Source organism: Nylanderia fulva, unplaced genomic scaffold (assembly GCF_048542155.1).
Source record: "Nylanderia fulva isolate GAGA-0341 unplaced genomic scaffold, ASM4854215v1 Scaffold452, whole genome shotgun sequence".
Lineage (NCBI taxonomy): Eukaryota > Metazoa > Arthropoda > Insecta > Hymenoptera > Formicidae > Nylanderia > Nylanderia fulva.
This window is the reverse complement of record NW_028190535.1, coordinates 48,291-62,653: the sequence shown is the minus strand read 5'-3', so window position 1 is coordinate 62,653 and position 14,363 is coordinate 48,291. Positions and strand designations below refer to the sequence as shown.

The 14,363-nt window shown below is 33.9% G+C and overlaps 1 protein-coding gene across 1 annotated transcript; it reads left to right on the top strand.

Annotated features, from left to right (window-relative positions):
• The first annotated feature begins 1,028 nt into the window (after positions 1-1,028).
• LOC146721563 (uncharacterized) lies at positions 1,029-2,510 on the top strand. The gene is made up of 2 exons (XM_085486618.1): positions 1,029-1,137; positions 1,291-2,510. The coding sequence occupies exons 1-2, from the start codon at positions 1,029-1,031 to the stop codon at positions 2,508-2,510; spliced, it is 1,329 nt and encodes a 442-aa protein (XP_085342744.1).
• Positions 2,511-14,363: the final 11,853 nt, after the last annotated feature.

Genomic DNA, 14,363 nt, shown 5'->3' with positions numbered 1-14,363 from the left:
CCGTTACGAAATGGGCAGCCAACCACGAAGAGATCCTAACTGGCGTTCCTCAGGATCATCGTATGCAGCAGTCCCAGCGTGCATGGGAAGGAGAGAGTCACTCAACGCTAGGACTTCGATGGCATCCTCAATATATGAGTTCTCCTTCACACTGCTTCCACCGTCCCGTTCGTAGAGAAATATACGAAGAGACGGGTTCTCTCTGAAACCGCACGGCTCTTCGATCCATTGGGTTGGCTCGCTCCTGTCGTCATCCGCGCGAAGATCCTCATCCAAACTACGTGCTTTCAGGGGTAGATTGGGATGCTCAACTGCCGCCAGCCGACGCTCAATCGTTGGCAACAACTGCTGGGTGGCCTCACATCTTCCTCGACCGCCTGAGGATGCCTCGCTGGCTCGGCACGGGCGATGTGGACTCATCGCTGCAGCTACATGGCTTCCGCCGACGCGTCCGGTGCCGCGGGTATGCTGCCGCATCGCTGGAAAAAATGAAACGTCAGTGACACTACTAATGGCCAAGAGCAAGGTGGCACCTGTCACGCAAGTGACCTTGCGAGACTCGAGCTCTGCGCCGCCGCCTTACTCACCACACTGGACGCAGCATGTGCAACGCACGCTCAACTGGGAGATGCACCCACGCATCTGTGGACGGAACTCGAAGGTCACGCTCCAGTGGATCCAGGGACAACCCCTCGCGATGGAAGACCTTCGTTGCCAACCGGGTGTCTCACATCCAGACCCTACTGCCGAACGCACTCTGGAGACATGTGGCTGGTCGAGACAACCCTGCGGATTGTGCATCGAGGGGCATTAGTCCGTTGGAATTGGTAAATCATACGTTATGGTGGACAGGACCTACCTGGTTGCTGGAGGAAGAGGCGGCATGGCCGCTCACCGAAGTGGACACCCGAGAAGACAACCTTATCGAGAGACGAGCCGGCAGCCTGATGACGAGGAGCTTGGTCCGTCATGGACCTGAGCTCCTCCTCCGCTTTTCGTCGTTGAACCACCCTGCTACGAGTCACAGTATGGTGTCGTCGCTGGCTTCGCACTGTTTGCAGCCACCCAACTGTCACCCCTGGACAGCCACCCACCCGCGACGAATTAGACGGAGCTCTATCACACTGGCTACGAGAGGTACAAGCACTCCACTTCCCTGACGAGGTCACCGCTGTTTCTGCAGGGCCGCACTGTCGCAACACGCAGTCCGTTGGCCAAACTAGCTCCATCGCCGATACAACGTGGCGTGTTGAGAGGTAGGAGGACGCTTAAAAATCGCTCTTGTCACAGGACGAGAGACATCCGATGATTGCGGCCCAACAACTTCATGGCTGACTCGACTGTTGATCGATTGCTCATCACCGCCGGACCTTGCAACGGAGGGGGTGCAGTTGACCCTAGGCTGCTTCGGACAGCGTTTCTGGATACCCCGAGGACGTGCAGCGGTAAAACAGCGGCTTCATCGCTGTGTCACGTGCACAAGGTGGCGAGCGACGACACCACAACCACCCATGGGCAGTCTGCCACGCAGCAGGGTCACGCCAACGCGACCATTCCTCCGCACTGGACTGGACTACGCGGGACCAATCCTCATTCGGACCAGCAAAGGTCGCGGCCACCGCGCCTACAAGGGCTACATTGCACTCTTCATCTGCTTCTGGTCGAAGGCCATCCATCTAGAGCTCGTATCGGACTACTCGTCGGAAGCTTTTATCGCCGCCCTTCGTCGATTTGTCTCTCGACGAGGTCTCTGTGCCGACATCTTCAGCGACTGCGGCACGACCTTCGTCGGAGCCGACCGCACCCTACGGGAACTCTTTATTGCAGCGTCTTCGGAGGGTGAAGGAATCGCACGCGCAGCCGCCAAGGAAGGCATCCGCTGGCACTTCAATCCGCCGGCGGCTCCGCATTTCGGTGGATTATGGGAGGCTGCAGTCAAGTCAGCTAAGTACCATCTGCGGAGGGTGATAGGCGAAACCACCCTCACTTTCGAAGAACTGAGTACCCTCCTCACTCAAATCGAGGCATGCCTCAATTCTCGACCATTGCAGGCACTCTCGGACGATCCAGACGATGTTTCAGCACTAACTCCTGGACATTTCCTGATCGGGGCGCCCCTTCTCGCCATCCCTGAGCCACCGCAGGGAGGCGAACATGGAGACACGAGATCGCGATGGCAACACCTCCAGCAAATGAGAGAGCACTTCTGGGGGAGGTGGTCGAAGGAATATATCCACGGACTCAATCCACGCACTAAGTGGCTCAAGGCCGAGGCCGCACCCCACGTCGGTGATCTTTGCATCCTGCGTTCGGAGCTCACCCCCCCGACCCGATGGCCTCTCGCCCGGATCACGAGGTTGCATCCCGGGAACGACGGTATCGTCCGCGTGGTGACAATCCGCACCGCCACTTCTGAGCTTGTGCGCCCGCTCGTCAAGCTCGTCTTGCTGCCGCGCGCGGATCCCCTTCCGAGCATAAACAGCGCGGACGTGCCGGCCGTCAGCCCGTAAACATTCACCAGTCCCTCACCGCACTGCATTACACACCCGCCATTCCACGTCAAACCCGCATTTTTCTGCCTCAGCTGATCGATCCGCACAATACGATCACCACGTGTTCCCATCGACTCAGCTGTTCGAGTCACGCGATCACCACGTGCTTGCCACCGCGCCAGCGCGCGCGCGCCCCACCATCGATCACGATCGACTTGTGATTCCACGGCCGAAACTCGTCGGTATATTGTCACTGCGCGACAAGGCGGGCGGGATGTTTGAAACGCCTAATCGAATATTCTAGACGGGTCGATTGAAAATCATAACAAATAGAGACATAGTTTATATGTATTTCAAGGAAAAAAACCATGTAATAAATCAATCTGTCACAAAAAAAACCTATCAACTAACAACAACTAACGGTACTGTAACTGTTCCGCCGAATAGTCCGGTTACAGCGAGCATGCACGAATTCTTACGGACGCCTCGATTAACCAATAATTACCGCGATCGCCCGCTTACGCATGCCTTCTTAGAACACGCGTTTAGTCTAATTTTACAGCGGCCAATCACGAGTGATGCGCTCAGGTCACCCCGCGCAATATTCAAAATACTCGAGATCATTGGCGCTTTACGTAAGAGTGGGTTCCGTCCTGAAAACCTATAAAGGAAAAGCCCACATTCGGCGTGCAGCTTTTTATCGCTTTTCCGCTGTGAACCGCATATCGTAACCGCTTGATAGATAAACCGCAAAATTCGTTGACGACCACCGCTTATTTTGTACTCTGATCTCGATTACGTTCTCTTCCTGTGAAATTATTAACAGTTGTTATAAGTCTTGTCTGAGTGTTCTGTATTTACGTGTGTTTAAGCATTAAATTCTTTATACAAAAGAGAGTGACTTAGCCTTAGTGCAGCGCGACCTCCTCTCACGCAGCGCGTTCGTGAACACTCCTAAAGCACCCTATTTATATAAATTTACCCATATGTGTGTGTGTGTGTGTATATGTGTGTGTGTGTGTGTATATGTGTGTGTGTGTGTGTACTAATGTCGAGCATTTTTTATACATTTTCTATTAAATTTAGATAAAAGTTGCAGGATTTCGAAAAAGAAAAAGTTGACACAGACTTTTTCCTAAGATGTGCGAGTTTTTCAAGGGTATTTAAAGGTCACTTATATTTCAAAAATAGAATTACTTAATTTTTCCTCATATAAAATCGATTTAAACCTCTCAATTTTACTATAAAATTGTAAGGTTATAAATTTTTACATAATCTTTACATAAACTTCGAAAATTACAAATATTTTATTTTATGAAATATTCAGTTTATGAAAATTATGGTAACTATCTTTTAATTATTCCCTTTTGCCCATCTTCCCAACCCTTACAACCTTTTATAGGTGAATATTGCAACAAGGTTTATATATATAAGTATCATATAACTCAGGTATTATTAATTGATGTTTACATTTATGACATTTATTTTTATTAGACTTACTTAGAGCTCAATGCTCCACATTTTTTGCAAAAACTGTTTATGCTACAGATTTTCAATATGCTTTTAAAAAAAAATGAAAAAAAAAAAATGATTGAATTTTCCTTTTTTGAATTATTCATCTAACAAGGGACATGTCACAACTGTCCGGAACCGATTTGATTCTCCTTGAAATATGTTGTTAAATACACAAATCTAAAAGACACGTATTTTTTTATACGTGCGCAATTTGAGTTTTAAGGGGTGAAACACCCCTTTAAAGAATAACGGTATTTTTCTTTAGGATCAAATATCTGCTAAACTATAAGAGATATAAAGAAAAAACGTACAACAAATTTTAATGGCTTGAAGAGTACTTTAAAGTTATATGAACAAAAATTTTTTTTTTTTTTTTTTTTTTTTAAAAAACCCTCACCACCTAATTTTTTTTTTCAAAATTAAAAATTTTGTTTTACCTAATTTAAAAGCTTATTTTTTTCCAAATTCAACCATGTGTAATAAAGTTATGTTACGAAATATCATTTTCGAAAATTAATTATAAACGCTCCCGTATATACGCTCATCCGTGCTATGTGCGTAAGTAATTACCGTCGAACAATAAAATATATAAAAAATGTTTTTGTATAATTCTTATTTATGTTTTCTATGTATTTATAACTGCGTATTGTGTATATTTAGATTTAAAAAAAAATTTTTAAATATAATTAATAAGAATTTTTTAAATATACCCCCTGCTTTCTTATTATTTCTTTAATATTTAATTTCTTCTATAAAAATTAAAAACAATTATATTTTATAATAAAATTATTTTTTAATTGAATCTTGCGAATACCAATGTCGCAATATTTGGCATAAACAAATTTTATATCTTACGTTAAATGAATCATAAGATAAGATTATGTGTACGTGTTCCAGATAAGTTATAATTTTTACAATAAAATCTTTAATACGTTAAAATAAATAATAAAATAAGATTATGTGATGACGTATTTCTGATAAGTTAATATAAATTGTTCATGTAGCAGCATAATTCTCACAGTCGGTGTAGTCTTTTCGTTGTAATAATATCTGTGTAAACTGTTCTTTTATTGCAATAGAAAGCAAAATATAACATCTTTGAATATGATTATCAATCCGCTTAACGTTGTTAGACTTTTATTGGTGTCAATAAATTCAATATATTTAACAGAAACGCCAGTAACTGAAGCAGAAGTGGAATTAAAGGAAAACATTAAAAAAATATTACTGGATAGCGTTTTTCATTATAATGGGGTGGAAGTAACGGAAGAAATATATCTCGATTATGAAGAACCTTATAAATTACATAGTTTTGAAATAATTGAAGATGACGAAGAAGCATGGCATGAAGATAGTTTAAATTCTCATCCTCATTGTTCAAATGATGATACAAATTTTGATAGTTCTTATAAAAGACGAGCTGTTGAGTATTGGCGATTTCGGGACACTGATGAAAACAGTAATGACAGAAAAAGGAATCGTCCTCTAAGAGTAGTACAAAATAAATTTAGAAGAGTTTCATCTGAACGTCAGTTAAGGCGATGGGAAGAACAAATACAATCAGGTGGAAGTCGTACAGAAAAATTATCTTACATCTCCAAATTTACACATGATAAATTTACTGCAGCTGTCGAATCAGGATTCATGGTTCATGATATTGATTTAAAAAGATGGGCTTTACAAGCTCAAGAAGAAATAGGAAATTTAAATCCTATATTTAAAGCATCTCACAGTTGGATAGCAAGATTTAAGAAGTCTCACCGAATTGTTTCAAGAAAAGTTACGAAGTTTGTCACTAGAAGAACATTAGAAGATTCTGCTGATTTGCAAAAATCAGCTGATGATTTTCTGGAAACAGTAAAACCTCTTATTGAACAGTTTGGATCTGAAAATATTTACAATTCAGATCAAAGTGGTTTCCAATTGGAACTTCACTCTGGAAGATCATTGTCTAACCAGGGAGAAAAGAAAGTAGAACGTGTCGTGCAATCCATATCATCAACAACCCATTCATATACGATACAACCAATAATATCCTGTAATGGCAATTTGTTGTCCCCTTTATTTATTGTATTAAAAGAAGCTAATGGTAAATTTGGACCAAGAGTACAAGAAAATTTATTTAAAGCAGAAAATGTTATTGTAAAAGCATCGAAATCTGGTAAAATGACATCAGGTATTTTCCTTTTATAATTACTTTTTTTAACAACCTTATTTTATTTAACAATTTAATAAGAGTCATAAAAAAACTATTAAATTAACATTTATATTTTGTACAGATCATTTTAAAATGTGGTTAGAAGAAGCTTATTTCGCAAACATTGGTCCTAATAGCGTTCTTCTTATCGATTCATGGACTGGACATTGCCCCAATATGATTTCGGATTTAACACCTCCTGGAACACATATTACTACTATGATAATACCGAAAGGAACTACAGGGAAAATACAACCATTAGATGTTTATGGATTCAGAATTTGGAAAAATTTTGCTAAAAGATTTTCAGATGCGGTTTTACTGTTGGAAAGTAATATAAACTTACATGAACGAAATAATATAATAAAATTGCAATCTTTGATACATAATCAATTGTCATCCCCACGATATCAAAACTTATTTAAATATTCGTGGTTTAAAAGTGGTTATACGAATGAAAGACCAGACGAATTCGAAAATCCAGTACACTTTAGTTTAGACGAAACTTTAACAAAATGTGATATCGAAGGTTGCAATAATATAGCTGTAGTAAGATGTTCTTGGTGCAAGAAGTCATTATGTTTGAAACATTTTTTTGTCGAATATCATTATTGTAATGTGTATAATGAGTGAATAATATAAAATGCAAATACATTTTTAAAAAAATCTAAATATACACAATACACAGTTATAAATACATAGAAAACATAAATAAGAATTATACAAAAACATTTTTTATATATTTTATTGTTCGACGGTAATTACTTACGCACATAGCACGGATGAGCGTATATACGGGAGCGTTTATAATTAATTTTCGAAAATGATATTTCGTAACATAACTTTATTACACATGGTTGAATTTGGAAAAAAATAAGCTTTAAATTAGGTAAAACAAAATTTTTAATTTTGAAAAAAAAAATTAGGTGGTGAGGGTTTTTTAAAAAAAAAAAAAAAAAAAAAAAATTTTTGTTCATATAACTTTAAAGTACTCTTCAAGCCATTAAAATTTGTTGTACGTTTTTTCTTTATATCTCTTATAGTTTAGCAGATATTTGATCCTAAAGAAAAATACCGTTATTCTTTAAAGGGGTGTTTCACCCCTTAAAACTCAAATTGCGCACGTATAAAAAAATACGTGTCTTTTAGATTTGTGTATTTAACAACATATTTCAAGGAGAATCAAATCGGTTCCGGACAGTTGTGACATGTCCCTTGTAAGTTACTTTCTAAAATACCTTCAAATTTCTTTGATATTTCCTAAAAAGTATTATTTTTCTAAATATAAATTTAACGTATAAGACGGGCAACAAGAGCCAAATCGCGGATGACAATGCGTTATCCTAACGAAACTAAATAATTTTTCGTTAGAATTAAATACCGGTGCACAAGGCACCAAATTTTTACTTGGACACGGCCAAGATTTTAAATATGAAATAATCTCATATTTTGAGATTTAATTTCAATACCCCTTTAACCCCCCTACGGAAAATAAATAAATGAATGCAAGAGAAAAATATAGATCCGAAAATCGCTGAATCGGGAATCGAACCCGAGACCTTTCGCTTGCCGGGCGACTGCTCTTCCAGCTGAGCTATTCAGATCCTTTCGATTCTATACTTTTCTCTGTTATATATATTAATGTTGGTAAACAAACGCATTTTTTAAGCCAGCGTGTATCAAATATAAGAGTTTTAACAAGGCTCTGTAATATAAATATAAATTTAACGTATAAGACGGGCAACAAGAGCCAAATCGCGGATGACAATGCGTTATCCTAACGAAACTAAATAATTTTTCGTTAGAATTAAATACCGGTGCACAAGGCACCAAATTTTTACTTGGACACGGCCAAGATTTTAAATATGAAATAATCTCATATTTTGAGATTTAATTTCAATACCCCTTTAACCCCCCTACGGAAAATAAATAAATAAATAAACAAATAAATTTATTTTCCGTAGGGGGGTTAAAGGGGTATTGAAATTAAATCTCAAAATATGAGATTATTTCATATTTAAAATCTTGGCCGTGTCCAAGTAAAAATTTGGTGCCTTGTGCACCGGTATTTAATTCTAACGAAAAATTATTTAGTTTCGTTAGGATAACGCATTGTCATCCGCGATTTGGCTCTTGTTGCCCGTCTTATACGTTAAATTTATATTTATATTACAGAGCCTTGTTAAAACTCTTATATTTGATACACGCTGGCTTAAAAAATGCGTTTGTTTACCAACATTAATATATATAACAGAGAAAAGTATAGAATCGAAAGGATCTGAATAGCTCAGCTGGAAGAGCAGTCGCCCGGCAAGCGAAAGGTCTCGGGTTCGATTCCCGATTCAGCGATTTTCGGATCTATATTTTTCTCTTGCATTCATTTATTTATTTTCCGTAGGGGGGTTAAAGGGGTATTGAAATTAAATCTCAAAATATGAGATTATTTCATATTTAAAATCTTGGCCGTGTCCAAGTAAAAATTTGGTGCCTTGTGCACCGGTATTTAATTCTAACGAAAAATTATTTAGTTTCGTTAGGATAACGCATTGTCATCCGCGATTTGGCTCTTGTTGCCCGTCTTATACGTTAAATTTATATTTATATTACAGAGCCTTGTTAAAACTCTTATATTTGATACACGTTGGCTTAAAAAATGCGTTTGTTTACCAACATTAATATATATAACAGAGAAAAGTATAGAATCGAAAGGATCTGAATAGCTCAGCTGGAAGAGCAGTCGCCCGGCAAGCGAAAGGTCTCGGGTTCGATTCCCGATTCAGCGATTTTCGGATCTATATTTTTCTCTTGCATTCATTTATTTATTTTCCGTGTGGGGGTTAAAGGGGTATTGAAATTAAATCTCAAAATATGAGATTATTTCATATTTAAAATCTTGGCCGTGTCCAAGTAAAATTTGGTGCTTTGTGCACCGGTATTTAATTCTAACGGAAAATTATTTAGTTTCGTTAGGATAACGCATTGTCATCCGCGATTTGGCTCTTGTTGCCCGTCTTATACGTTAAATTTATATTATTATATTATGTCTTACCCCTGATGGATTGGCGAATCTTTAATAAACTGTCATTTTGTAAAGGAGAATTCCACATATGATAATCACCATCCAAAGAAAAAGAATTATGTTGATTTTGAACAACAAATAAATTCATTATTCGAAATTCTGCATAAATCTATAAAAAAAATTATTAAGTATATCGATATAATCGTTTCGAAAAATACTTGCAATAGAAACAAATACTAATATTATATTAGCGCTACTTCTATGTTAAAAAGAAACACTTTCTCATTTCGAAAAACACATACGAATAAATATAATAAAAAATCTAAAATTTTTATTAATATATTTTGCAAATATTATATATTTTTAAAATTATTATCCCATGATATTATATAGCAGAGTTCTCCTTATCAAACCAATTTTAATAAATATCGTGAGTACTAGTTTTTAATTAATTTATTTTATTTAAGATTACATAAAAATTTTTAAATATCTAATAAAGTGTTGTTAAAAAATACAAAAATTTTTAATACTTTACATTATAATTATATGTACGTAACAAAGTGAAAAAAGTATTTTTTAAAAAACAATTTAGAATTTCATATAATGGCAAATATGGCTAAGACAATTTACAAAAAATTTATGTGCATTTTGTAAAAAGAATTTGATCTTCGAAAATCTTGCAATATAAATGCTTAAGTTTGTTATTGTTTGCGTGAAAGTGGGAACAAGATAGCGTTGAATATAGAATTACCTTATCGACAGCATTTGTTGCAAGAAATGCAATAAGACCTTTATTAAACCAGAGAGTCGACAAAGAGTTAAACGGATTGTTCAGATTATAAAACCATTGCTGTGCCACTTTATGTCCTACTAATTGAATTACTTGAATTTCGTGAGCAACAAGATGTAATTTTTTATCGTAGATGATATCTGTTTCCCTGAAAGTTGTATTTGAATGTCAAGACTGAGAAGTTATTTAGAAAATAAAACTTTATTTTTCCTACAATTTTTTAATTTTATTGTTAGAGTTACGATTTATAAACTCATGGGTACAATTTAGCAAACCAATATTGTAAATTGCACCAAATGATATTTTTTCAAATTTTTAATTTATAATATGAGAAAATGATAAATTTGTGTTAATGCGTATATCATTGATAAGAACTATAGATCTAAATAAAAATAAAATTATTTTTTTTTTTTAGTTTTATGTGGCAATTTTAACATTTACCTTAAGAGGTACGATTTAGCGTGCATACGTTCCCTTTTATGTACGTACTAAATTTTTATTCTTAATGAAATTGTTTGTCTTCAAAATGTATCATATTGTCGCAAGTTTACAGAAATAAAATATATAGGTATACATGTTTTTAAACTTTATAAATTTGCATATTAATATAACTTTATTTTTAACGTAATTTGAAGCACTTACCTATAAAAAACAAATCCGAAAACCATGATGTTGTCATGGTAATTTGGAATTGCAACATGATGAGTGACGTTCCAAATCTTGTCCAAACGTATCCATTCATTTTGAAAAAACAACGTGATATTTTCAGCTATACTTTCTGCAAATTTTATGTCAAGTGCAGTTTCGATCCTGCACCATATTTTAATTTTCCGAGATCTGTTTTTATCAATGGTTAGGTCATTAGATACCAGCATTGTTACGAGATAAGGCGACATTGCAGGTGTGGTATGGAAGTGTGTCGAAAACATATTGTTCTTATTAATTTCCGTATTTCGCAATAGCATATTTGACAAAGCCGTGCATACTTTACAACCTATAGATATGCTAAAGGTCGTTTCTAATAAATATCGGGTATCCCAACAATTAATTATTTGTGGAAAATCTATTATCTGGAAATGCAGAGCAGCTATCCAACTACATTTCAAAGAAAATAAATTATTGAAATATTTTTGGCATACATAAAAATATTGGGAATTAAAAAATGTGTAAATGTAATATGTAATAATGTGTACTAAAGATAAAGATTGTTTGCCTTTATATTTAAATTACACGATCTAATAACTTTTTGGATATTTAATACATTAATAATATACTAATTACAATGTCTTATGTAATTGCATATTGTATACCTTTTAATAAACATTTATTAAAAATTTATTACTTACATTGAGTTTTTTTTCCACGTCTAAAATGCTGAAGCTTTCATCAACTTGACCAAAATATTTTATATTTAAAGTATAATTTCCTGGTAATAATTCATCTCCAAAGACAATATTAATTGTGTCTCCACTACTATTATATGTTGGTTTATATACTGTATCTTTATCATTCTCATGATATTTTCCAATATTTGTAAATAAAACTATGTTGTTAATACATAAATTTTCTGACTGTAAATATATGTGTTGCATTTTGTTAAGAATGTTTATGCTGATATTGTATTCTCCATAGAAAAAATTACTTTCAATTTGTGATGTAAGCTTGATATCGTAATGTATTGGTTTCACATATTTTGATGGTTGATAGCATCGAAATTCATTAGGATTGAGAACCGCCGCAGCGGTAAAAATTATTCCGCTACTTAATAATAGTTTTAAAATTATCATTATGTCGGAGAAAAGGAATATTTATTTTAGATCCGAAAAACACTCTGCACAAAAAATAAATAAAGAACTTAAATATAGCTTTGATGTATTTTTAAATAATTCTTGTATAACTATTCTAATTAGTGAAATATTATATGGTGATAAAGCAATGTGCAAATTTCTATTTGCACAATTTTTTAAAATAAAATTATAGATATATATGTGTGTGTCTGTGTGAGTGCGTATGCGTGCGCGCGTGTGTGTATTACAGTGTCGCACATATTGTAATTGACAGCGATAAACAAAAGTTAAATTTGCAATATAGTTTATATTTCTTTATATAATTATTCTCATTGTCAATATATTATATACATCTAAAATTTATAGAATATACTTTAGAATATAAAGACTTATTGTATATAAAGTTAGTTTGCTGAAGCAAATTACTTTTATAAACACAAGAGCCGTTATTTTACATAGATATATACCTGTGTCTACATTCAAAATAGGAAGAAGACAGTAGGGACAAGAAAGACTGAAGAGAGACGAGAGAGAGAGAGAGAGAGAGAGAGAGAGAGAGAGAGAGCTGTCCCAGAACTAGCAGTGAACCTATTAAAGCAGATACCTGTTATTATTTGGAAACAATTTTTTCTCAACGAACAATATCGGAGTACCAATAAATTTCGAGTTATAAGCGATTAAAAATAAATAGTTTTTTGCAAACTTAACCTTATGGAAATAAAATTAACAAAATCACACATTCGTCAATTAATTTTAAATAGAGTTTACTCTTATTAGAATTTAAATTTAAGATTTACAAAAATACATGATGGCAATTTTGGGAACCTGCAAATAATGATAGTCTCCATCGGCATATTTGCGAAGAAAAATTGACTCCAAATGATTAAAAAATCTACTATTTACTGGTTTACTACTCTTTCTGATACATCCTGTATATAATGAAGTTTTTTAGATATTTTAGATTAAACGCCTCAAAATAGATATGGTAACGATTGCTTCAAATCTATGATATAGATTTCTTCATTTGATTGACAATTAATGTGTTTTTTCATTTTACTCTATAATTTATAATTAATAAATAATTATTAAAAATTTCAATTAACACGATTTAACTTTTTATTATAGATTTATTGTGAGATTAGGTATTAAAGCAATAATCTTTATCAATAATTATTTTATCAAATCTTGATAATTGAAATCATATTTTTGTTATATATTCTCACCATCAATATACATGTAACATTATTGTTTTTGATTGTAAAAGCAAAAATTAAATTTGAATCATTAAATTTAATTTAAATATTTAAAGCGTTTCAGCTTTAATGGAGTATCTTATTAAATCAATATAAACTATTGTTTATTCGTTGTTAATTTAATATTAGCATGCGATTTGATCGTTTTATATTAAATATTTTAAAACGTTTTATTTATATGAAATATTATTAAATTATTTCAAATTTTAAGTTTTTGTAGTACACCGAGAATGATACGCGCCTTGTGCACGGTTTATTTCTACGAGAATTTAATTTTCGTTGGAAATGTACGCAGCAATATCCGCGTATGGCTCTTTAAGCCTTTCTTATTTGTGATTTATATTTAATATATTACAGTGCCGTGATTTAATCTTAGTTATTAAAATATTTTATATAAAAAATTTTATAATAAATTTTCTAAAAAATTTTAAAATATATAATATTCTGTCTATTTTGATTTATATGATTAATATAATTCTATTTATTTTGAAGTGTTATATTTATATTTATATCTTACTTAATAAAATTAATTTGTTCACACTTGTTATAATACATTGCCTTTTTAAGAAGATTTATCGAATACAAATTCAAAGCAATTGTTCTATTTTTAATTTTTTTTATTATATACTCTACCTTTGACAATAGAATTAATATTTGATTTTTTTTTCTTGTAACAGTTATTTTTTACTCAATGTCAGCACAACTTAAAATTTTTTTAAATATTAAAATACACACAGTTTTTTTTATAAAAAATAAATACGACGAATTGTAGAGAACTTAATCTTAATAATCTAATAATGAAAGGACAATTAAAAGTGTCTATAATATTTATTATTTGTTATGTAAATTATAGCATTTTTAAGTTTCAGAAATAATTTATTCGGTATAAAATTTTTGTGAGTCCACGATTATTTTAACATTATAATTTATTAAATATTATATATCGGCATTATTTGAAATTATATCTGGATTAAAACTTAAAGATAATTTTGAATAAAACTATTCTATTTATACTAATATGTTGGACATTCTTTAAAATTCCGTTATACTGTACGATTAAATTATTTTTTGTATTTGTAGACAAATATATGTTTTTATATTTTTAACTTATTTTGACTTACCTAATATTTTGGAACAGTATGTTAACTGCAAAATTATATGGATGAAAATGATATATATTTTAAATTACTGCAGCAAATTAATGCTTCAGCAGTATGCAATGGTCGAAGAATATAATTATTCACACACACTTTATTAGAATTATTATATTGTATCTACCACGATATGGCTTGAAAGACGACGAAAGACTG